Source organism: Dunckerocampus dactyliophorus, chromosome 3, assembly GCF_027744805.1.
Source record: "Dunckerocampus dactyliophorus isolate RoL2022-P2 chromosome 3, RoL_Ddac_1.1, whole genome shotgun sequence".
Lineage (NCBI taxonomy): Eukaryota > Metazoa > Chordata > Actinopteri > Syngnathiformes > Syngnathidae > Dunckerocampus > Dunckerocampus dactyliophorus.
This window is the reverse complement of record NC_072821.1, coordinates 2,630,681-2,655,687: the sequence shown is the minus strand read 5'-3', so window position 1 is coordinate 2,655,687 and position 25,007 is coordinate 2,630,681. Positions and strand designations below refer to the sequence as shown.

The following is a 25,007-nucleotide window of genomic DNA, read 5'->3' as shown; positions in this document are numbered from 1 at the left end:
TTCCTCCTAACTTATAGCAAACATCTAAAGATTTGTTTTCTCTGTTATGGTTCTCAAAACATTTTTTATGAAGTCCCTTAGTTTCACACTCAACAACATCAGAAGTCACATGGGCCCCATATTTTGATGCGGGAAAAGGCAGTCCAGTTTATTTTGGGCCCAAAACGAAGCTCATCCTTCCTGCCTGACGTGTCGGTAACCTTCTCCTCCTCTTTGTCTCTGCCCTTTTCCTCCCTCAGGAAATGACCTAGAGGCCTTACAGATACTTTTGTGCTCTTGCCACTTCCAATCTGCATCCGCAGAGAGCGGCGTCATCTGGAAGCACATTTCGTTTCCGCGGCAAGTTCCACCTACCTCAGCTGGCACTTGGACGGGAAAAGCAGGAAGCCGGCGGTGGGAGGGAACACACAAAGCCGAGCCGTGCTTTTCAGAGGAGCATCTTGAGACGGACTGGATCTGTCTCTACCAGCCAGCGCCTGAGCCTCATCCCCAGCATCCAGTGTCTGTTTGCATGTTTGTTTTTTTTTTAACTTTTGTAACTCTTTGCTCTCCATACTGTTGACCAGTGTTTGGTTTTGCTAATTTTTGCTTTCAACCTGGAAAATTATTTTCTACTTTCATTAGTGAAGTGCGATAAAGATTTCTATATGTACAAAGACGTGTTTATACGCTATAGACTGTATGAAGAATGATCTTTTTCTCCATTCTGAAGGAAGGCTAATGCACTTTAAAGCTTGGCTCTAGTAGCAGTTGTAGGATTACTAGCTAGTTTGAGGCTGGAACAGAACCACGCTCCGCCTGATGGATCTGCAGCTGGGCTGCATGTAAGCACTTCACATTGGCTCTCAGCCCCTCTGGTTGCCCTCCGACCTCAGCCGCTCCCGCTTTGGCCTCCACCAGGCACTCTTGAGATGAGCCCCTGGCAGGCGGAATCCTTCAGCTGTCTTTTTACGTGACCTGGACAGTGTCAGGACTGTGGCTTTAAGTGTTTTCTGCTGCAGTCAAGAACACTTTGTGGGAAAGCCAAACAGAAACAGGATCTTCCGGTGCCGGCGCACCACCTATGTATTGTTGCAGTGCGCAGCAAAGTAAAATGGACTACAAGCGTCGCTTTTTGCTCGGCGGGTCCAAGCAGAAAGTGCAACAGCACCAGCAGTACCAGATGCCTGAGTTGAGCCGGACCCTCAGCGCCTCGTTGGCCTCCTCTTGCGCGGCCTCGTCACCCATGGGAATGCCTGGCGGCTGCCACCCACCTCCCTCGTCCTCCTCCGCCGCCACCACTGCGGTCGCAGACATCCAGCAAGGCATCTCCAAGTACTTGGATGCCCTCAACGTGTTCTGCCGGGCCAGCGCCTTCCTCACAGACCTGTTCAGCAGCGTGTTCAGGAACTCTCACTACTCCAAAGCAGCTATGCAACTGAAGGACGTGCAGGAACACGTCATGGAGGCAGCCAGCAGGCTGACGGCGGCCATCAAGCCGGAGATCGCCAAGATGCTCATGGAGCTGAGCGCCGGGGCCGCCAACTTCAAGGATCAGAATGACTTCAATCTGCAGGATGTTGAGGTAGGGGCCCTCTGAAAATTGCATGTGAATACAGTGTTAATATATAACAGCAATCCAGTCCAGTATTTAAGTTCCAATAAGGGTTTTGACTGAGGAAAATAAAAGCTTACGAGTTACAAGTTGGTGTGCATGTTTACTTAATAAAAGTACCATGCATTTATTCGGGGTGAGGCCTTTATTTGCATTAATATGAAATCCAACATTTTTCTTTTAAACTCCAAAGTAAGCTTCTGCCTCACACATCTAATATCTTTGTAAAGGAAGTTATCATCACCTGCTATTTATTAAGACGTTTGGCATTAATATAGGGGTCTCACGAGATCTTGCCACATTAAAACATGACGAGATTTCTTGTTTGGGGAAAATCTGTCTCATGAGAACAGGGCAGCCAGAAACCAGTCACATTGTGAGTTATGGCATTGCTACTGTGAATGAAAATACGGTAATAGGAAGTGGTGCCGCTTATTAAGTGCTTAATGCACACTATAGACCTTGCAGTCTGACCTACCTCAGAGTTCCCAGCGTCAATGAGTGTGACTGTTTTTTCCGTCGTCGAATGTTGTGGGAAGCAAGAATGGCTAGTAAGGACAGCTGTTACTGTCCTTAGTCCAGTCCCAAGTCTACATTTAATCAAAGTTACTTAATATTAGCCAGATCAAAACAATGTTCAGACTGGTCTGCACCCTTATCACCGATCCATTGTAATTTACACTCGTTATATTTGGCTGGGCGCACTTAACAAGCACCTAACAAGCACCAGCCACCATCGCTTCATAACACACCTCATATGTAGAAGAGATCCATGTTGACAGTTTAGCGACATGGTGCTACATTTAGCGAATAAGGGCGTGCATTAAAAATGAAAGTGAGGAAGCGTTTCTTGCTTGTCCGCCACACGCACCTCCGATTGCACGGTTTGTTGCTAGTTTGAAAGCTGCATAAACCCCTCCACAATGCAGCTCGACAGACCCAAGAAGGGAGAGCTTGAACGCACTCCTCCATCACCTGGCAATGCCTCGCCTTCCTGGAAAAACCAAGACCGTCTTGCTCGCTGAACACGCATGGGTGTCCAAAGTGTGACGCAGGGGCCATCTGTGGAACGTTGCTCATGGCAGAAATAAACAAAAACCCAGCAGAAGTTGAAAAAATTGAGCAAAAAGGCAAAATCCAACTGGAAAAAGCTAAAATGTTGATACTAATAACTAATATGACGGATAGTATGAATTGCCTGTGAGACTTTACAGAGTGAAAGATGACATGAAAGGAAATACTGCATCATTATGATATATTATTATATACAGTGTGGGCCAAAAGTAGGGTTACAGTTGCTTCAATTAATAAGGTGAAACAGATAATGACATAATTGTAATCCTACATTTGGCCCACCGTGTATATATCGTGAGTTGGGTGTCTCGTGACACCCCTGGCATTAGTGTCTCTGCAGGTGGACAATACGCCAGGCAGATGATTGAGGCAAGGCGTCTGTTAGAGTGGAGACCGCTATGTGAGGATTTTGTTTTTGCTGAACATGATTATTACACTGCTCGATTCTCAGCACTCGCTCAATGACAAAAACACCCGCTTGTTTACTTTTTAAACCCGAATGTATTCAGTCAACTAGAACCACAAGAACCCACAGGCTGCTGTTAAAAAGCACCGTGTCCTTAGTCATCACCATTCATTTTTAGCCCTCGCTCAGCTTCTAGCCTCGGCGCTAACATGCTGTGATGCGTGACTTCACTCTTGTCCTATGACTTGATGAATCAGTGTTTTGGAGCTGGAGCTCCCGCCCCAGTGTTAAGGTGGTGCGAGGACCTGAGGCTAACGTGTGAAAAACGCGTTGAATTCTCCACAATCTTTTACACTGAGCAGAAATGTAACCCCATGCAATTGCCGTTTTTAATATTCTCACAACGTCCGGGCATGTATTTAGTAGCTGCGGTCAGGGGGACACAGCCGGGAGCGCTGCGCCCTCTGTGGATGTGGCTTTTGCCCAAAACAGGAAACACTTGTGCACCACAGTCTGTTAAATGTGACTCTCTGTGGTCTCAGATATGCACGCATGAATATTAGAGGAAGCCCGAGTCAGTGAGAGTTTGGACCGCATGGCTTGGCAGAGGTCGACTGTCTGGCCGTGGGCATAGAGGTGCATTTGTTTAAGCCGGAAAGCAAACCTGCGATACGTCTGATACTAGACAATGAGCCGTATTGCTGTGGTTCAGTTGTTCATACCAAATCTAATGTTTGCAGAGTGAATCATACATGCACAAAGACATTCAGAGGTAACCTTAGAATACTTTTTTTTTTTTTTTAAGAGAATCACTATGATCAGCAACATTCTGACTGCGTGCTAATTCAGGAAGCCCCTTTGCGACAATGTGATAAGGTTTTCCTTTTTGTCTGCTAAGAGCGGAAGAATGCAGTCTGGCAGCAGTTTGTACTATGAGGTCGTCAGAGAAAAAAAAATACAATTGTAAGATGAGGGAGTTGTGATATGTGAGGCTTTCCTCTGGTTTTTGCTCCCCCTTTCTTTACCACCCTGGAATTGCAGGTCAAAGCCCCGTGCAAAGCACTTCCTACCCCCATAGTCATACGAGACTGACTTTAATTGATCCAAAATCACGTATGAAGAGTCTGGCTCAAAAGCAGGAGTCGGCCGAAGGTCAGGATCACTGCACGGCTGCAGAAAACACTCCATTACTCAAGAAAGCACGCCGTAATTAGGACAGCATTTCACAGGGAAGTGTCATCGCATCACATAATAACAACAAAGGTATCAAATGTCAATTTTCATGTGACATAATTACTAGCACTAGTAAAGTTGCTCTGCCACAAGCTCACGCCCTGCGTGTGTGTGTGTGTGTGTGTGTCACAAAACTCCGGTGCAGTGGAAGATCAAACACCATCACACCGTTGGTGAGGTATAGGAAAGTCAACAAGTTCAAACTGCAAATCGTAAGGTACACGGTATCTTCTTTGTAAAATGTCTCCTATTCAACCGTAATAATGAAGAGGAAGGTCCTGTGAATGATGATATGTAAGTGAACCAATCTGCTTTTCGTCACAATGAGTCAGGAGAGCGGCCATCTGGTAATGATAAAAGGCGCTCTCGATCTGCATCACGACATTCCTGGAGTCACAGCAGCAATGCCGCAGGTGTCTTAAGAAAATCATAAGAATAAAAATGTTGATGGCTCCACGAGTCACCTTATTTGGGCTAAAGAGGCCTGTTGCTGCCTTGGTTATGTAGTTTTTTTTTTGTCCTCATATTTTCCATGACTCGCAGAGGGATAGTGTGCAGCCAATCACATATGTTCTCCATTATCTGGAGCTGTAGCTGTGTCTCATGTTTTTTTTGTTTTTTTTTTCCCCATCAACATTGTTGCGGCGTATTACTTTGTAACACTTGCATGTCATCCTGTCTACTTGTGTGCTCAAGCTGTTGTTAGAATGATGACATATGCATCCTCTCGTCTGACTGTGGAATGAATCCAAGCTTTGCTTTTTTTCCCTCTCATCTGTTTCGTATCTGCTTGGCATGCACTTTATTCCCAAGCTATAGGGAAAACATTACATATATAAACAACATATTTTGGATATAATACCTAACAAGGCACAGCAAATTGTGGTGCAAGATGTGCAGTATAGATGTTGAAAACCTTCACATTTTCTGCCTAAATATGTTGAATGGAATAAATACCTGAAACGCTCTTATTATAATAGTGGAGGAGTTTGTTTACCTAAACTTGATTGGCTGTTATTTCCTAAATTTGAAAGCTTAGGCTGCATATAACAAGCTACTTCTTTAAATTGTAATGATTTGGAGTGCATGCGAGCGCAGAAGGAAAACACATTGTTTTGTACAACACAGCAGCAACAGGACCAATGTTGTAATAGTGGTAAGGAGCAAACTGCTCGACCGTAATAAAGAGCGCTGCAGTTCATCGTAAACATGAGCACGGCGAATGTAATATGCATACGTTTCACACCAACAGCTGCGGGGCACAACTAACATTTTAAAGCACATGTAGAGGTAGATGAAGCTTCTGGATGCTGACCACTCTAGATACTTTGGGTGCAGCCGCTGCCATCCTGGGGTTTTAAAAAAGACATCAAGAGGTTGCCTGCAGCCGTAGCTAATGAGTTTTTGTAGCCCTGCAAAACTGAATAGAGGCATTAATTGGAGCATTATTGGAGCAAGTTATTCTACATTTTGTCTTTCTAAGGATTGGGAGTGTCTGCGTTTAAAGGAAATGGTGAAGGCAAAAACCAGTTGTATATTTTATGCGGCATTTACTCAATTAACACGTTTTACCAGCGTGACTACGCTGGGTTTAGCATGGTATGCAGTATACTTCTCAGTGCAGTGCACGGACGAACGTGCACATACTCGTGGATTACATGACACGAGCGATGTGAGACACACAAAAACGCTGCTGTGCACCCTCATGGGACACATCATTAGGTAAAGGGAACATGGCTGCGACGTGTGGGCCCCAAAAATGAGTCGGCGTGCCTCTTGTCTTTTACTACCCTCAGATATTTTCAGCAGCTTCCTGAGAAAGAAAAGCTGTCGCTGTGGGAAACTGGAGGGTGTCCTGTTTCTAGTCTTGTGCTTGTCGTACAACAAATAAAGCTTAAATCTGCGACGGTCCTCAACAAATAAAACACAATAGCACCATTAAAATGCTCGCTTTCAAAGTGTTGGATCATTAAATTACTTAATTTTGCCTCCAGCAAATGTGCAGATTGTTTATATGCTGTACAACATAGATTACACATTGTTAAATAAATACCTCTCTGACAATCGCAGTGATTCGACTAGATCAAAGCACAAAGAGTGAGTTAGTAAAATAGCTAATTAGTTGTTTTTCCTGATGTTTTTGTGGCACTCTGCTTATATTCCTGCGTGGCAGAAGCACCTGAAAGCTAATTTGCTGCTCTTCCATCCAGGTACTGGGCCGGTGCTTCTTGACAGTGATGCAGGTCCACTTCCAGTTTCTGTCGCAGACTCTGCAGAAGGTCCAGCCCGTGGCCCAGTCCTGCTTGGCAGAGGCCCTGGCTCAGGCCCAGGAGCGCTCAGCCAACGCCCGCTCCCAAAGTGCCGAAATGGGGCCACTGACGGAGCTGGAGGAAGCCTCACGCTCGTGGAAAGGTGCAGCGGAGGTATGACATGTATATCTTACTCCCTCTATGGCCGTATAAGGGCGTGACTTTGTCTGTAATGCTCATTAGGCCCTCTGGTCCATTTGATGCCTTGATTGTATACAGCGGAACTCGTTTATGTCGACGCCCCTCAGATTCATGCGGACATAAGTGGTAGTCGACGTAACCTAAACTGAAAGTAGCCATGACTTGGACATTTAAATTGTGACTTGTGCCAGGGACATCAGCAGAATGGGCGACAATAAGGATATTTGACATCATTGTCCTCCATTTGTGCGATTTAGATTCTTCTGTTTTTATATATTTTATGCTCTTATCTCAGAGCTGCTAACAAAAATAATGCATTTTGTTAGTTGCTGTGGTAGAATCCAGGTTAATGCTGCAATGTTTTTATTTTGAAGCTTTGCACTGAACAGAAAGTCAATGTGTGCCCGTTTTAATGCTGTATAAGTAGATCAGGGGTGCCCAACGTCGATCACGAGCTACCGGTCGATCGCATCAACTTTGTAGATCTCATATGACATCAGTCAGCTGACATTAAGCCACCCCTCCTGATTTGCTCTTGCTCCCCCCCGCCAATGGTGAACAGATATCTCAAACTACACAGAGATGCAACTTTCATCTTCCGATTATGGATAAACTGAGCGGTAAGATGCCTGTATCTATAACAAAAGTTATCCGGTCACTCGTAGCGACTCGTTAAGTAGAGAAAAAGGGAATTGTTTGAGGGCTTTGCTTTTGCGTAATTAACTCCACTATGGAAATGCCTGTTTTTCTACTCTCCCTTTCTTAAACTATTATTTCATGATGAATCGGAAAATGTGCCCGTTGCTGAAAACTTTTAATATGTTGCCTTCACTTAGGCTGCATTGCCTTTTGCACGATCAGTTTCACTTCTTGTATATCGGCAAAGTTTGATAGCAAATGCTAACTGGACGTAATGAAGTGTAATTGAAGTGTATGAACGCTACGTAGCTACTTTGACTGATATATTACTTACTCTTACTTATGTACACAACTATTGAGGAATTATGTGTAATTATGTGAAATATTTGTGAATGATATAAACTATTTTGATTACTTGTAAACTTTGAAATAGTGGATGTGAAATATTAAATAATAATCATTAGTATTTATTATAGTAGTTTAAAAGTTCACCGGTTAGATTTTATGTGTATGTTACATGTTTTATAGGAAGAGAGAGATCATGTCGACTTGCATGTTACCATCCATCTGTCCATTATCTAAGCCGCACACACACAGGGAGATGCATGCAAACATGCAAACTCCACACAGAGATGCCCAAATGGAGAGTCAAACCCAGATCTTCCCGATCTCCTGACTGTGTGGCCAACACGCTAACCACTGGGCCACCATGCGCCCCAACTTGCATGTTACAATGTACATATGTACTCTTATTTATAAAGACAGTAAATATATATTTTCTATATTTATAGTAGGAGAGAGGTCTTTGGGATTGGTCATTTTAAAAGTAGCTCGCAGGCTGAAAGAGTATGAGCACCTCTGAAGTAGACCGTAGTTTTGTGCTGTAGTCGTTTCATGTTGCTTAGCGATAATGAGGAAGTTTAACAATACAACACGTGTCATCATAAATGGGCACATTTTTCATAGAAATTACCTCTTTGGGTCTCAAGTTTTTTGATGACCAGGTATGATATACCTAAGCAGTCACTTTTTTTGTAAAAAGAAAGGTTGTCGACATACGCAGGACTGAATTAACTGGTATGTACTGTTAACACTGGTATGTACAGAGTCAGGCCTCGGCCTGGGGGGTGGGGGGTGGGTTATATGGAGAGACATGGCCAGGACTCCACTCTCATGTTTCAGCATCTAAAACAGCTCTTGATTCTGAGAATGTATTTTATACAAAAAAAAATCTGAGAACCTTTTGTAAACAAATCTCAGAGCTACAAATAGTTGATGTATGGTAGTCAAAATTTTGGACACACCTTCTCATTGAATAACATGAAGTGTCTCTTTACTTTTACGTTGCTGTATTCATTGCAAATATTGCCAATGCTCCCCAGGCCACGTCAAGACTGAGAGAGAGGGGTCGTGACGGCTGCCTGGCAGGCCTCCAGGTTCAGCAGCTCTTCTGCTCCCACAACACCAACATCCCAGAACACCAGCTGAAGGAGCTCAGCATGAAGACAGACAACGCTTTACAGGTAATCACCAATTTATTGTACCTGGTGAGCATCAACGAGGTGTTGGGTGTCTTGCGCAAGCCAGTATATCGTGCCAGTATTCAGCCGCTATTTTTCAGTCGTTGTATTGATTTGTCCCTCTGTCCCTCAGGCGTACAAAGCAGCGCTGGAGAGTCTGGGCCACAGCGAGTACGCCCTGAAGGCTGGCTTCCACCTCAACCCCAAATGCGTGGAGGCAGCCTTGCAGGTGGGCCATCGAGTGGATACTTTAAATCAGGGGTGTCCAAAGTGTTTTGCCCTCTGCATATTTTTAAAAATGAAATCTTTATTAATGACTTATGTTATTAGTAGGGCTGTCAAAAATAGCACATTAAGGACGGTAACTATTTTATTTCATTAATTACGTTGTATTTTTTAGCGTAATTAATGCATACGCCTCATGGCAAGCCACGCCTCTGTTATGACGACAGACGGCGGCGCAGTATAGCTCCCCCCAGAGTCTGACGCTCTTTTACAACTTTATTTAGACCCGAACACATTAACAGCAGTGCAATTCCAACACCATATATGTATTTCCAACTCATAAACACATCTCTAGCTTGCTCATGATGGGAACGACACTTCCTCATTGTCACTAGACGACCGCGAGAGGCATTCAGGGACACACCGAACATCACAACGTCTCTATTATGTGTGTATGTGTGGTCTAAATAAACTGAAAGACAAAGAAAAACAATAAGTAGACATTCTTATCACTTATTGTGATTATGCTCGGAAATCCCAGAAAATTCACTCAAAACGTGAATTACATGGCGTCTTTGAATGCAACTCCTCATTGCTCACAATGACAGTTAAAGTAGGATTCAAGTCTTCCGCTACTATCAAATGTGTTCTATATTGTAGCTAAATTTAAATTTGAAATATATATACTGTATATAATCCTGTCCTGTCATTTATCTTAATTTCAATACAATAGAGTAAAAATAGGCATATTTCAGACATAGTTACTAATGGCGATTATTCATTATTTATTCATTCCAAATCCGTGATTAATTTGATTGACAAAATGTTAATCATTTGACAGCCCTAGTTATTAGAGGTTACACTAATTTGCTGTGTCCCCTATAACACAAAGTTTAGCATGATTGACCTATGTTGGGTTGGTTTTACCATCTTTAATACACAACATGTTGTGTGTTTTTTCTGTTGCAGGGCTGCTGCAGTGAGGCAGAGGCGCAGCAGGCGGGCAGAATGCAGACCACCTCGCAGCCCATCCAGTGCGAGCTGCCCACCATCCCCGTGCAGATCGGCTCGCACTTCCTCAAAGGAGTCTCCTTCAACGAGTCAGCGGCCGAGAACCTCAAACTGAAAATGGTACGGCCGTTTTTCCAATCGTCCTGTTCAAGTTGAAATTCCCATCCATCCATTTTCTAAATTGTTCATACAAATTACAAAAACTTTGCTGTGTCCTCTCAGCAAACAATGCTGCAGCTCATTAAGGAGGCGCTGGGCCAAAATGGGGTGTCCCCCAGAGACGACTCCCCCGTCACAGAGGTGCTCAACCAAGTGTGTCCATCCAGCTGGAGAGGGGCCTGCAAGACGGCCGTCCAGCTGCTCTTTGCTCAGGCTGGGCTGGTGAGTACACAATGATGTCGTTTACACCAGAAACCACGAGAGCCACCCTGTTTTCACACCTTTATGGTTCTGGCATCCCTATGTTCTACAGGGTGCCCTCAGAACCCGAGCAGTTCAGTGGTCGAAACTCAAAGGTCAACCTAAAACATCTGTGAATGTATGGTGCAAAACTTGCGACGAAACCCACAACTACAATGAAAAAAGTGCATACATTTGAAAGTGCACTGTGGCCATTGATAGGAAAAAGCTTTACGTGTGAAAAACCTAGTTTGCCTGGGGGCATCCAGGAGGTGTAACTCAACACCGCAGAGACACAAAAGAGACACGTTCCCTCTACATCTGGATGAAGGATGGGCTCGCCTGGGCGGGCTTCTTCAGCCCCCCAAAAAAAGGCGAATGTTAGCAGAGTAACACCAGTGTGTTTATGCTGCAGTGTTTATTTCGTCTGTGTGGTCTGATGTGTCTGTTTGAATTCACTTTGGGGAGTGTTCCCATGCCAGCTTGTTATAAAACAATCTGATGATGATGGATGGGCCGTGTCGCTCCTTATCTACACCACAGAACCTTTTAAATACATGAGAATAGACACACACACACACGACTCTCTGTCATGATGCAGTCACACATCACCACCTTCCTAGAAAAACAGTTCTATTTGTTTGGAGTTCCTGGAAGAATCCCTTAGTGGTGTTCCCCTTTTTCTTCCGGTCCTCACTAATCTGTGTGTCAGCATTAAATCCTCATAAGAGGGATCCTGTGGTTTCCGTGGCTACACCTGCTCCCCCCAACCTCACAAAAACAATGGGGTAACTTCCTGCAGAGACTCCTCCCACATTCCCTCCCACTTTTCGACCCAGCTGTGAAGGTTCCGGAGGAGCCAAGGCCTCTTTCAAAGAACTTGTTCGTTGTCGCCGGCTCATTTGGAGATTTTGTCCTCCCTCACCCCCCACCCACCACCCCCTGCTGCGCACCTCTTTCTTGCTGTGACATTATGATTATTGTATTGGCAGACACCGGCATAAAACTCAGATTTGTTATATTCACTTAAAAAACTTCTTGAATAAAAATGCATAAATAATAAAAATTACATTACTTACTGTTCACTTTTCGATACCTTTGTCTCCTAACACATTTACAACCTAACACTTACTGATTTGTGAGTGTCTTCACAGGTGGTGGTTGATACAGCTCAGATAGAGAACAAGGAGTCCTATGCTCCTCAGATCACCCTAGAAGGATCCAGGCTGGTGGTCCAGGTCCCCTCCACGTGGTGAGTGTTGAGTTCAAGTTGAATGCATGAGTGTGTGAGAGTTTGCGGAAGCAAAGGGACAAAAGTCAACAAAGTGACAGCATGTAGTTGACTGATGGTTTCCGTGTACACTAAAAAAGCAGGATGTGACATTCAGGATCTTCATTTTGTGTCCGGAGGCTCGGGTTTAGTCCAAACACATGATGAACCATCTGATTAATAGGAGTACAATTTGAACTAGAGGAGGGGTGTGTTTGTTTTCAATGCCTGGACAGCTGAGATGAATAGAGGCAGCCAATGCATAAAACCAGTCTGAGCTCGAGGAGGTCTTTCTTTTTTTTTTTCCTTCATTTTTGAATATCACGTGTCAGCTGTCTGTTTGTATAGGCCTGCACCGCCAAGCAGGATTTGCGGGTTTGCAAGGTAACTGGAGGTTGTTTAGTGTTAGAGTTCACTGCTGTGCGCAGTTTTACCATCACGCTATAAGGGTCTGCTGACACTTCTCAGCCTTCTTCTCCCGAGCGTCTGTATTAAAAGATAGAGATCATCCACGGATCCTCTCGACGGGAGCTCGACTGTCAAAGCTTTTCGCGCGGAGACGCCGCGCACAAGCCTTTGTACTTGTTGACCTTGTACAAGCAAGCCATTATCCCGTGTACAAAAGATACAAAATCTCATCTGACACGACTTAAGAGGCTTGGTGCGAGTAAACACATAGAACCGGTTGCAGCTCAAAGAGCACTAATACAATAATGTGTGTGTGTCCATCCAGGTGTCTGAAGGAGGACCCAGCAACAATGTCTTTGCTCCAGCGTAGCCTTGATCCAGAGAAGATGCTGGGCCTAGTTGATGTGCTCTACACTGCAGTGTTTGACATCAATAGATGGAAGGAGAGGAAGTGAGTCATATTATTATTTTCATATTATTATTATTTTATTGTTGTTATTGTTTCTTTAATTTTGCCATTTACATTTGTGCGTCATTTACTTCATTATGAAACATTGCTGTTTCTTTCAACAACAAAAAAGAACAACGGCAAAGAAGACGGGATGTTAAATGGAAGAGGCCGATAAATAGAGGGAGGCAGTTTTTTTTTGTAATTTGATTTGAATCATATAGCAGCTTCATTTTTCAATGTTAATAATGATTTGGAGTGCATGAGAAAGCGGAAAAGGAAAACATAATTCTCTTGGTATATAGCACAATACAGCAGCAACAGAACCAATGTTGTAATAGCGATAAGGAGCATACTCCTCAGCCCGCATGAATAGCGGGGATGAGTTCATCGTATACTATGGCGGCGAATGTAACACGCAAGGGTTTCACACAGACAGCTGAGCAGCGCAACCAATATTTAAAGCGCATGTCGAGGTAGACGAAGTAGACAGGCTGTTAGTGCTGACCGCGCATAAAAAAAGCTAGGAGGTTTCCTACAGCCAGACAGTTAATGCCAGTGTTTTTTGACCTGCCACGAGTCAACTGCCCTTGTAAGTTGCTCCTCTAGATGGTGATAAAGCACACGACAGACAGGTCGCCAAACTAATGAAGGAAGAAAATAGCATTTACATAGAAATGCATTGGGTTCGCAAGTGGTTCACACTCCACTCCTTATACTTTACTGTTTAATTAGTGCACCACTCCTGTCCTGTAGGTGGCAGCGATACACATTATACGCTGGTTGCCACCTTCTAAATTGAATGAAAAGAAGACAATAATAATAAATGACTTTGTCTTCTTTCCAAAGGGAACAATCTTTGCCGACTATTCAGATTCAACTACAGCGGGAGAGCCCGGACTTTGGCAGCCATGTGGATCTACCGCCAGGCGCCAGCTCCAAGGCCTCCAGCGGCCTGCCCAAAACCATCTCCAAGCTCACGTCCAAGTTCACCAAGAAGGCGTCATCTAGCTCCAACAGCGGGGGCAGTTACTCCATTCCCAGCACCCCCTCCCGCAGCATGCTGAGCAGCGGCGGGTCCGAGGACAAGGCCAAGAGTTTGGGCCGCAGCGAGGGGAGGCTGCACAGCATCCTGCAGATGGGCGGTCTCTCCTGCGCCCCCGACCCCAGCCAGCAGAACCAGCTGGCTAACGGTCTAGGCTGTGATGACCAGGGCATGAACCTCCCGACCGACCAAGAGATGCAGGACGTCATCGACTTTCTCTCAGGATTCAACATGGGCAAATCCCAGCAGGCCTCCCCCCTCGTCAAGAGGAGGAACTCTGTGGCGTCCGCAAACCCAGCCGAGCTAAAACCCCCACCTGGACCGTCACCGACATCCCCGGGTATCTCTCACAGCGCCCTGCCTCCCCTGAGCCAGACCCTGCCCCAGCCCCAGGCGCAGGCTCCTACATTGGTGCAGAAGCAACAGCCAAATGCAACATCGCAACAGCAGCCGCCCCCGCCTGCACCCCAGCAGCCCTCCCCCCAGGCCCTCCAGTACTACCAGCACCTCCTGCAGCCCATCGGCCAGCAGCAGCAGCCACCACCTCCTCAGCTGCCTCCCCAACAGACACCCCAACAGGTCCTACCCCAGCAGAGAGTGCCCAGCAAGTGGCTCAGCACATCTAGCCAGCAAGCCCCCCCGGGGGGATTGTCACCCCTGGGTCCCATCGGCCAATGGGGAGGCTCCCCGGGGCTGCCAGACCTGAGCTCAGACTTGTACAGTCTGGGCCTGGTGAGCACATACATGGACAGCGTCATGTCCGAGGTGCTGGGCCAGAAACCTCAGGGGCCGCGCAACAACACATGGCCCAACAGAGAGCAGAGTGATGGCGTGTTTGGCGTCCTGGGGGACACGCTGCCCTTTGACCCCGCAGGTAATGCCAAGTTCATTGCAGTTTTTTTGCTGCGGCTGATGTAGTCTGTCCAAAACATCTCTGAAAGTCACAACTTCTTCGACAGTGGGCTCTGACCCGGAGTTCGCCCGCTATGTCGCTGGGGTCAGCCAGGCCATGCAACAAAAGCGCCAGGTGCAGCATCCCCGTCGCCCTAGTAACCCCCGCAGCAACTGGCCCATGCCGGATGAGCAACACAGGACCTGGGGCCACCCCGAGTACTACAGCGAGGGGTAGGTGTCATTTTTTTGTAACATCATCTAAGAACACCTTAAAGGTCAGCTTCTTTTCCAGTCAACATAACCCGTTGTTGTTGTTTGCGTCTGCTCAGCGAGGCTGTGAACAGCAGCTGGTCGGCCAATCAGGGAGACTCTGCCAGCTCCAGCGATGAGACGTCCTCCGCAAATGGAGACAGTCTCTTCTCCATGTTCTCTGGGCCGGACCTCGTGGCGGCAGTGAAGCAACGAAGGTAGATTTAAAAAAAGAAAGAAAAAGACAACTTTCTTAATGTCGGCCCATTATATTCTCTCAATAAAAAGTACGTAACTGTTTTATTTGTTCACGTATAGTTCTCACTTCGCTGCTAACAAGCAAGAGATGCGGCTGCATCGGTAGTAGCCTTCTGGATCAATAAGAATCAGCCATAAATCCTTAGGTTAATCGATTGTAGAGACATGCACCGGGTATTGCAAGACCAGCAACCTAAAACGGCGAAAGGATTGTTGCACATGCTCCGTGTCTTACTGTGACTGAAGACGAGAATGGAGAATGCACGGTTAGCATGTTGGCCACACAGTCAGGAGATTTTTGGGCATCTCTGCGTGGAGTTGGCATGTTCTCCGAGGTTGTCCAAGGTCCGAGATGAGGTTGGATGCATCATAGCGGACTTCTTGGTCCGCACACGTAAACGCTGGAACACATACACAGCAATGGACAAGTGGAAGTGTGCAGTGATACGAACGGAGAGAAAATAATGCCGAGCGATTGAGAGGTCTGACTTTGTGGGCAAGGGTTTTGTGATGCAAACGTATTACTCTTTTGAACGCATGGTTTTGAGAACAAAACGCTTAAAGGAAAACTGCACTTTCTTTGGAATTTTGCCCATCATCCACAATCCTTATGTGAGACATGAACACGTGTGGCTTTCTCTTTTCTGTGTGTTCCAAAGATATAAGGACAGATAAAGAGAAAACAAATTACTGCACATATGGGACTTACTTAATCACCTATAAAGTCGTCCGAAAAAGTCTCCAAAAGCACCAACAGTGCACCATTTACAAAAAAATGTGATGCACATATTAACCAAGCTACAGCGACATTATTATTATTATTATTATTAACATTGTTACGCCGATGGAATTACGTTGCTGGTGTATTGACGCTTAGCCTCACAATGCATCAGACCACAACCAAAAGGTAAGACTGTATATTGGAGATGCCGCCATTGCTGTTGTGTTTGACTTACTTCTTGTAAGACAATTTTTGTCTGATGTAACTGTAATATTAGGATGACTGCAATGTAAAAAGTATGACTTTTTTTTTTTTTTTTTTTTTTTTACTCAATACTTTTAAAAGATATCAAATTGTCTTCATTCTGGTAACATTAAAACTTTTTTCTCATAATATTAGTTTTTTCTCATATTTTGACAAAAAATATACATTTCTCGGTTACCTGTTGCAGGAGGGATTTTTTATTTATTTTACAGAAAGTTCATGCGCAGGCAGTACACATGAAAAACTGTAGACAGTAAGTTGCGCACAAATAAACAAATAATAGAAATAGAAACATAACCTCCGAGGTTCAAGTTATGGAATATTGTTGTATGTTTACACCCAAACACCGCCGCTTAAAGTTCATGTTGTCTGCAGGAAACACAGCTGTGGTGAGCCAGAAGCATGCACCCTGCCCTCGCCGCCGCTCCATCACATGACCGACGACAGCCAGGTAAGCTCCGCCTTTTGTTGACTGACACTCCCTTTTACATAATTAACTCATTCAATCCCAGTAGCGGCCATTTTAGACGATTTTGACTGATCTCTCAAGGCTTACAGAATATTGTGTTGTATGGCTTTATAAACTTGGAACGTACCAAAGGAAACATTAGACTCCCATTTTTCATCAGGAAAAAAAGTTTGTTTCTACCTTTTTCTGTTCTTTAGTAATCAGCAGTAGGACATAGTTAAGTTTCAGGAAAATATTAGTTCCTGACAAGCTTTTTGTGAAAAGATACATTTCAAGCATAACTTTCACTTTGACACAAACATTTTTTTGCTTTTTGACAGCTCAAATATCTAAACAACTATACTAAAACATAAACAATACTAAAAAAGGGTTGTTCTACATCAAAATAACAATTTATTTACAAATATAAAAGCATGAACTATGTACATTTTTCACATTTGGAACTAAACTGTGTGTGTGCACGCGTTAAAATTTCCCTACATTGCGTAACCTTCAGCACGCTGCACTCCTCCATGTGCTTCACTGCTCTTAAGAGTGACACCTTTAATTGTGCAATTGCATCATCACCTCTTTATGCCTCTGGCGCAAAAAAACGTCAGACGTATAAATACTTCTTTGGGATCAGGTGTTCGGGTTTATAAAATCGTATAAATACGTCTTTGGTATTCAGTTAGTTAGGGATATTGAAGCACAACTTTGTTTTTTAGCTGTTTTTTTCCCCTCATTGCTGTCTTAGTAAGTTTGGAGTGTTTCTCGCCTATGTGTGAAAAATGCTGACTCATCACGCAACTGAAAGTGACCAAGTGTGAAAACACCCTTTGTGGCTTGAACATGCAGTTTATTTACTTAAGTATTCACTGCCTCCTTTACACATTGTTGCTACATTAGGAAATGATGGACCTAGAAATAATCTGTTCCTTTGTCCAACCTTTTTTACCTGTACAAGGCCACGTTTGAAGTAACACTTTCAAATTCTCAACTGTCAACAATAATAGATATATAACAATGACAAGCGTTGTATGGGGTACTGTACTGACCTGAACCCTTTTTCAAGACTTGTTTTTTCAGCAAAAAAAGATGACTGGTGGGTTTGACAGGAAGAAAAGCTCTGACTCACTTGGGTAGAAGTCGTTCAGTTTTCTCAGACAGGCATTAACATTTGATCACATTTCTCTCTTGTTAAAACACTCTCAAAATTCAAATTTTGTTTGAATTTTAATGATCCACTTATGAGATTGGACACAAGAAATTAAGTGACCCACGCATATTTCACTCATATTTCAAATTAAAAAAAACAAAACATTTTAAAGTTTTCCCATAAGGCGTTGCGTTTTAGCAACACATTCATTGGGGTGCTGCAATGACGTCGGTTTCCCTCTTTTTGCTTTGTACTGTTTTCCTCTGGTGGACAGAAGCAGCATTGCAGCGCCGTTTTCTGTGCTGCTCCAATGAAATGGTTTTCTCAACCAAAATGCATTATGGGAACACTTTAAAATGTTTTTTTTCCCCAAATTAAACTTGTATTGGTACATGTTTCTACATTTCTGAGATATAACTTTTGAGTGTTAGTTGCTGTGTGATGACTTTAATGTTGTTTGTAAAATGATACCGTGAGTCAGACTGTTATATTGAGTAATGACTTTGTGCAATTTCCAATGGGTTGGCAAACACGTCATGAGTTTATCATAGCTCATGATTGGCTGGAAAACGTATCTTTATTTTCAGAGTATGGCATTTTTCTTTTTTTTTTTTTTTAATTCAGTCCTCCTAAGACTGTTTTTTCTTGAAAAAAAAGAGGACTTTATTAATGTAATGTTACTTTTTTTAAATCTACTTTATTCTTGTAACATTTTTGTAAAACATGGATTTGTTTTCAGAATATTATGAATTTTTTATTTCTTGAAAAAAAAAACACAACTTTTTTGTTTTAAAAAAAATATAACTTTTTTCCTGAAAAAAAACCCTCTATTATAATAATAATATAATAATTCTAATAATATTGCAACCAGGCAAATCTTGACTTGATTGTAATATGATTTTTTTTTCCCACGCAAGCTCACGAACATTCTTAATAATTGTCACACAAGCATAAAAATAAGCCAAAAGCAATAAAAAAAAAAAAAAAAAAGATCTACCAGTCAGTCAGTCACCAGTGATTTTTCCCTCCCTGTAAAAAATGCTCCACAGGACAGCAAAACAAAAACGTGGCCTCCCAAAGCGCCGTGGCAGCACTCGGCCCACAGCGGCTTGACGGCGGCGGCCAATCCCAGCTCTTCCTTGTACCAGATGAACCTCCTGCCGCCGTCGTCGCAGTGGAGCGACTCCATGCAGATGCTCCAGTCGCCCGTATGGTCGGCGGCCAGCGAGTGCTCGCCCGCGGTCGCCATCTCCTCACCCTTCCCCTTCACCCAGCAGCAGCAGCAGCAGCAGCAGACGCAGCAACAGCAGACGCAACAACAGCAGCAGCAGCTGAAAGCCATGAGCAAGGGCTTCAAGTCGTTCCACTTAAAACACGAGCATAGGCCCTCCTTCCTGCACCAGTACTGACAAGTAAACACTTTGGTTCAACACATGGAAAGTATTTGTACACAACAGTACACACGACTATGAGGGCCACACTGACGACTTTAACAATACTACTGCCAGAATCAAGTGATAGTATACAATGAAATACAGTAGGAACACTTCCACGTGATTGAAACTTCAAAAATATACACTTTATCTTGCAATATTCTGTATTTTTCTCAAGAAATATAATCTATTCTCATAATATTCCATATTTTTTCTTGACAAAACATGACTTTATTTTTGTAGTATACTGTTTTTCACAAAAAACCCTCGCACACAACTGTTAATGAAATATTATGACTTCTTTCTTGAAAAAGGATGACGTTATTCTTGTAGTATACTGTTTTTTCAAAAAAAAAATCCCCACACAACCGTGTTAATAAAATGACTTTTTCTTGAAGCAACAGGACTTGTAGTATACTGTTTTTTCCCAAAATGTCCCCGCACAACCGCGTTAAATGAAATATTATGACTTTTTTTTCTTGAAACAACATGACGACTTTATTCCTGTAGTATACTGTTTTTTCCCCCAAAAAAGCCCCCAATATCCGTGTTAATGAAATGTTATGACTTTTTTCTTTAAAAAAAAAAAAACGAGACTTCAATCTTGTAGTTTCTGTTTTTTCCAAAAAAAGCCTCCACACAACCGTGTTGTTGAAATATTGACTTTATATTGAGTTGAATATTGGCTGAAACAGCATGACTTTATTCTTGTAGTATACTGTGTTTTCCAGACGAAAAACCCCACACAACCGTGTTAATGAAATGTTCTTTTTTCTTGAAAAAAAACTTTAATCTTTGTAATATAGTTGTTTTTTTTTTCTTCGAGGAAAAATAATATTCTCGTAATATTCCGACATTTATTTTTTTTAGATATATTTTCATTCTTGAAATATTACAACTTTTTTCTTGGGGAAATAACATTTTATTCTCACAAGATCTCGATTTAAAAAAAAACCCCACTGTTCATATAATCACATGACTCGTTTTCATAACGCATATGACTTCATTCTGGGATATTTTTCTTGAATAAATACAAGTTTTTTTATTACGACTTTTTCTGAAAAAAGTTTATTCTTGTAAATTCCTACAAATATGACTTTTCTAGAGCTAAGTGCAACTTTAAAAAACTGACAAATGTACTATTATGACTTGAAAAATACAACTTTTCTCATAAATTATATTTTTTTTCAAATAAAATCTGGCTTCATTCCAGTAACACTCCAACTTTTTCTTGAAAAAAACCTTTTTACATTTCTATAGTCAACTTTGACATCAACATACCGTACTTACATAGTCGCATCACGTTTTGTAATGAAATCTCACCACTTTTTCTGACAATATGAGCTTTAGTCTCCCAACATTGCGACTTTATTCTCGTAATATTACCTATTTTTCTTGAAAAAAGTCAGATGCTGTAATATGATGCTTTTTCTTGAAAAGCATAGCGTTATTCTCACATATCACTACTTTGTCTTGAAATAAATCTGGCTGTAAAATTTCAACTTCATTCTCGTGACGTCACAACTTTTTTCTCGTAATATTGCGACTTTATTCGCTTAACTTGTGCGACTTTATTCTTGTAACATTTCTACACCTTTCTTGTAAAAAGACAATGTTATTCTCGTGATAGCATTTTTTTCTTTTAATATTACGATTATTCCTGCAAGAGTTTGACTTTTATTTCCAAAGGTATTTCTTCCTCATAATATTCCAGCTTTATTCTTGTAAAGTTTGCAATGTTTGTACGAGTAAAAAAGTTATGAGGCTTTTCTCGTAAAACTACAATTTTATTCTCACAATATTCGCACTTGTTTATGGCAGTGTTCGACTTTTTCTTGAAATACATCCAACTGCAAAATTACGGCTTCATTCTCTTAGCAACGTTAGAACTTTTGCAACTTTATTCTCGTAATATTATGACCTCTTTTGTCTGGGAAAAAAAATAGTGGCTTTTTTCTGGATTTTTTTTCCCCTGCTCTATTTATTTTCTATCTATTTTCATCATACGTTTGTGACATTCCGTCTGTTTTGTCTTGAAAAAAATGTGACTTTTTTTTTTTCCCCTGAAAAAAATACACATTTATTTCGGTAACATTACCACTGTATTCTCGTAATATTCTGCCTTTATTCTCAGAATTTTTGCAAATTTATTCTCCTAATATTTAAAGATAAAAAAGACCCGACTTTATAAAGTTTGCAACGTTCATGCTAGTAAAAAAAATGGTATGATTAGCGTAAATCTCATAATATAAGGACACTTTTCTCATAAAAATACAACTTTATCCTCACGATATTTTGTCTTGCTTTTCCTGAAAAAAAAATGCGTCTTTTTTCGGGTAACTTTTTTTGCTAATATGATATTTCTGTAACATTTGGACAATTTTTCCTCCCAAGGAAAATAAAACTTCTCAAAAAAAGCAAACTAAACTATTGCTATTGTAACTTGATGCCCTGCTGTTTTTCTTGCAATATTAATATGACCGTGACGGTTCGACTTACTTTCCAACGTTAGAATGTTTGCGACTTTTAGACTAGTAAGAAAGTGTAAATGCGAGCGTTACTTAATAATGTTATGACACTTTTCTCGTAAAAATACAACTTTATTCTTGTAAAAATACAATTTTGTTCTTGCAAATGGAATTTTTCCTGGGAAAAAAAAGACTTTCTGGTATTTTTCTGACTTTTATGCAAGTAAAAAAGTAGTAATGTTGGCGCTTCGGCTTGTCCTGAAACTTTAGTCCAAAAAATATGAAGACTTCATTGTGGTAACATCACAGCTTTTTTCTTGTAATATTATGACACTTTTCAGTAATCTTGATGGTTTTTCCTGGGGGGGGGGGATCGTTAGCTTTTTTTGCAATATGACTACGATCTTGTCATTTTCAGTTTTTTTCCAACTTTTCCGACGTTGGCGACTAAAGTGGCAATGTCGGCGTTAATTTCAGAATATTATGACACTCGAGTAAAAATACAACGGAAAAATCCGTGCGATATTGATGAATTTGATGAATTTATTTCTTATTTTTTCCAAATTTCTTGCGTACCATTACAACTTTGTCATGAAAGAAATCTGCCTGTAAAAGTCTTGACTTTATTCTCGTAACATCACAAAAAAAATGTTCTCATAATACTACGATACTTTTTTCCTGGAAAAAAAACCCTGTTGGGAATTTTTTTTCTTGCAGTATCGCAAAAATGACTTGTTTTCTGACTTCCGAATGTGTGCGACTTTTATACTAGTATAAAAGTGTGAATGTTAGCGTTACTCTCGTAATAGTATGACACTACGACTTTATAACATGTGCGACTTTCACGCTAGTAAAACAGTAATGTTGGTGTTAATTTGGTAATCTCGTGACGCTTTTGTCGTTCAATTATTCTGACTTAATTCTGGTAACGTAATTTTTTTACTCATAATATTACGCCACTTTTCTTGTACAAATACAATTTTGCTCTTGCAGTAGTGTGACTTTTTTTTCCTGGAAAAAGAAACTGTCGGGATTGTTAAGACTTTTTGTCTTGTAATATCACAAAAATAACGGTGACATTTTGACTTTTGTCAAACCAACTTCCGAAAGTGTGCGACTTTTATACTAGTGAAAAAGTGTTAATGTTAGCGTTACTCTCATAATAATTACAACACTTTTCTCGTAAAAATGCAACTGTATCTGTGCGATATTGTATACGTACATACATTTTTTTCTCATAAAATCACGACACTTTTCTTGTACAAATACAATTTTGTTCTTGCAATAATCTGACTTTTTTCCTGGAAAAACAAACCTGCTGGCATTTTTCCGACTTTTTTTCTTCTTCTTGTAATACCACGAAAATACAACACCGTATTAGGGCCACATAAGAGATTTTGAGAATTTCCGAGAAAAAAGTCGTAAATTTGCGATTATGAGAATTAAGTCATAAATTTACGAGAAAAAATGTCATCAATTTGCGGGACTAAAGTCGTAAATTTACATGGGAATATTATATTAGTTGGAATATTATGATAATAAAGTCCTAAATTAAAGTTTTTCGAAATAGTTTAATATTCTGTCGTAACAGGCATTGCCTGAGACAGCTACGAAAAGGGAGGACTTATGTGACCTTTGGCCTTGGGCAAAGGTAATGTTACAACTTTTTTCTTCGTAAATCTGACTTACAACTTTATTCTCCTAATGAATTTTTTCCTCGTAAATGTACGACTTTATTGTGGTTCTTTGCCGTAAATGTACAAATTTATTCTTGAAATCTGAGTTTATTTTAATAGACTGTTGTAACAGGCATTGCCTGAGACAGCTATACGACAGCTTATATGACCGTTGGCCTTGTGACCTTTGACCTTGGGCAAATATTACAACTTTTTTTCTCGTAAGTCTACTACCGTTGTTTCTCGTAAATTTACCACTTTATTCCCCTAATTGTACGAATTTATTCTCGAAATCTCACACTGTCGTAACAGGCATCGCCTAAGACAGCTATTTGACGGTTTATGTGACCTGTGGCCTCGGCCAAAGGTAATATTACGACTTTATTCTCGAAATCTCATATTTTAATGTCGTAACAGGCATTGCCTGAGATGGCTATGAAAAGGGGGGATGTATGTGACCTTTGGCCTTAACCTTTGGCCGTAAATGTATGACTTTCTTTTTCTTGTAAATCTACAACTTTTTTTTCCGTAAATGTACTTTTTTCTCGTAAATGTACTACTTTATTCTTGTAAATTTACACTTTTTTTTCTTGTGAATCTGTTTTTTTCGTAAATCTACAACTTTAATTCTCGGAAATTTACGACTTTATTCTTGGAAATTTACGACTTTATTCTTGTAAGTTTACGACTTTATTCTCGAAATCTGCGATTATTATTTTTTCCCCCCGATGTGGCCCCAACATTTGGACTTTTATTTTCCGACTTGCGAATGTGTGCGACTTTTATACGAGTAAAGAAGTGTTAACGTTAATCTTAAAAAATGAGGAAAGTATTTGTGGACCATTGCAACGTTGTTTCCCCCAGAAAAAAAACTAACTTCTCATTAAAAAAAAAAAACGCCCTTTTTTTTTTTTGACCACAATTGTGCACAATTGTGACAAAATGTGGAAAATGTCATCGAGTCACTTCATTTGTTTCTGTAACATCTGCGCAGTGTGGCCCCCCTACTCGTGCGTACCTGGTAACCCCCCCCATCTCTCCCCCCACTGCATACTGTCGTTAATACCACCATGATGAAACGGGCGGCCGCCATGGTGTTGGTTCCTCTGTCTGCGGCGGGTGGTGGCGCCCCCCTCAGGCAAGAGCTGGAGACCGCGTGAAAGGCGACAAGGAAGCATGTAAGCTGTAACTGCCAAAAACGTACCGCCATTGACGAAATACCCACTTTTTACCAAGAGGCTTTGAGCAGGCTCAGCACACGTTCAAGGACAGAACACACACTACTATTACTATTACTACTACTACTACTACTACTACTACTATGTTTTTTTCCCTCTTCCTAAGCAGCAACAAATGTGCCATGTTGGTATCGATGATAGCACTTGTCCACGGGCGTTTTTGCAACCAAAGCAGGAGATGAACGGCGCGGCGCTGAGGAGGTTTCTGTTTGAGGATGAAATTAGCGCTTTGACACCAACTCTTCTTCTTCTTCTTGACGTGTGACGTTGTTTTTCCGGTCCAAGTATTGACAGTATTACTTATTTTTCTATTTACCATGACTGTATGTTCTCCTGCAACCAGAGAGGGAGAGAGTGTTTTTTTTTTTTAAATGCTATTTTCCCGCTGATGTGAAAAAAGAAGCACATTTTGTCCTCCATCTTTACCAAAAAAGAAATAAAACAGTGAGGAGGAGGGCGGGGCCTCCTCCCTCCACA

General features: G+C 41.7%; 1 protein-coding gene across 3 annotated transcripts in view; it reads left to right on the top strand.

Annotated features, from left to right (window-relative positions):
- Window positions 1–25,007, top strand: part of LOC129178532 (granule associated Rac and RHOG effector protein 1-like) — a 37,835-nt gene extending 12,828 nt beyond the window's left edge. For all 3 annotated transcript variants that reach the window (XM_054770849.1, XM_054770848.1, XM_054770850.1), the window contains 13 exons: window positions 240–1,564; window positions 6,518–6,730; window positions 8,779–8,919; window positions 9,050–9,145; window positions 10,111–10,272; window positions 10,375–10,533; window positions 11,706–11,803; window positions 12,555–12,680; window positions 13,527–14,596; window positions 14,682–14,847; window positions 14,946–15,083; window positions 16,484–16,559; window positions 18,765–25,007. In XM_054770849.1, coding sequence (XP_054626824.1) covers window positions 1,064–1,564; window positions 6,518–6,730; window positions 8,779–8,919; window positions 9,050–9,145; window positions 10,111–10,272; window positions 10,375–10,533; window positions 11,706–11,803; window positions 12,555–12,680; window positions 13,527–14,596; window positions 14,682–14,847; window positions 14,946–15,083; window positions 16,484–16,559; window positions 18,765–19,124 — 3,306 coding nt within the window. In that variant the 5' untranslated portion in view covers window positions 240–1,063 and the 3' untranslated portion in view covers window positions 19,125–25,007. The remainder of the gene's footprint in view (window positions 1–239; window positions 1,565–6,517; window positions 6,731–8,778; window positions 8,920–9,049; window positions 9,146–10,110; window positions 10,273–10,374; window positions 10,534–11,705; window positions 11,804–12,554; window positions 12,681–13,526; window positions 14,597–14,681; window positions 14,848–14,945; window positions 15,084–16,483; window positions 16,560–18,764) is intronic.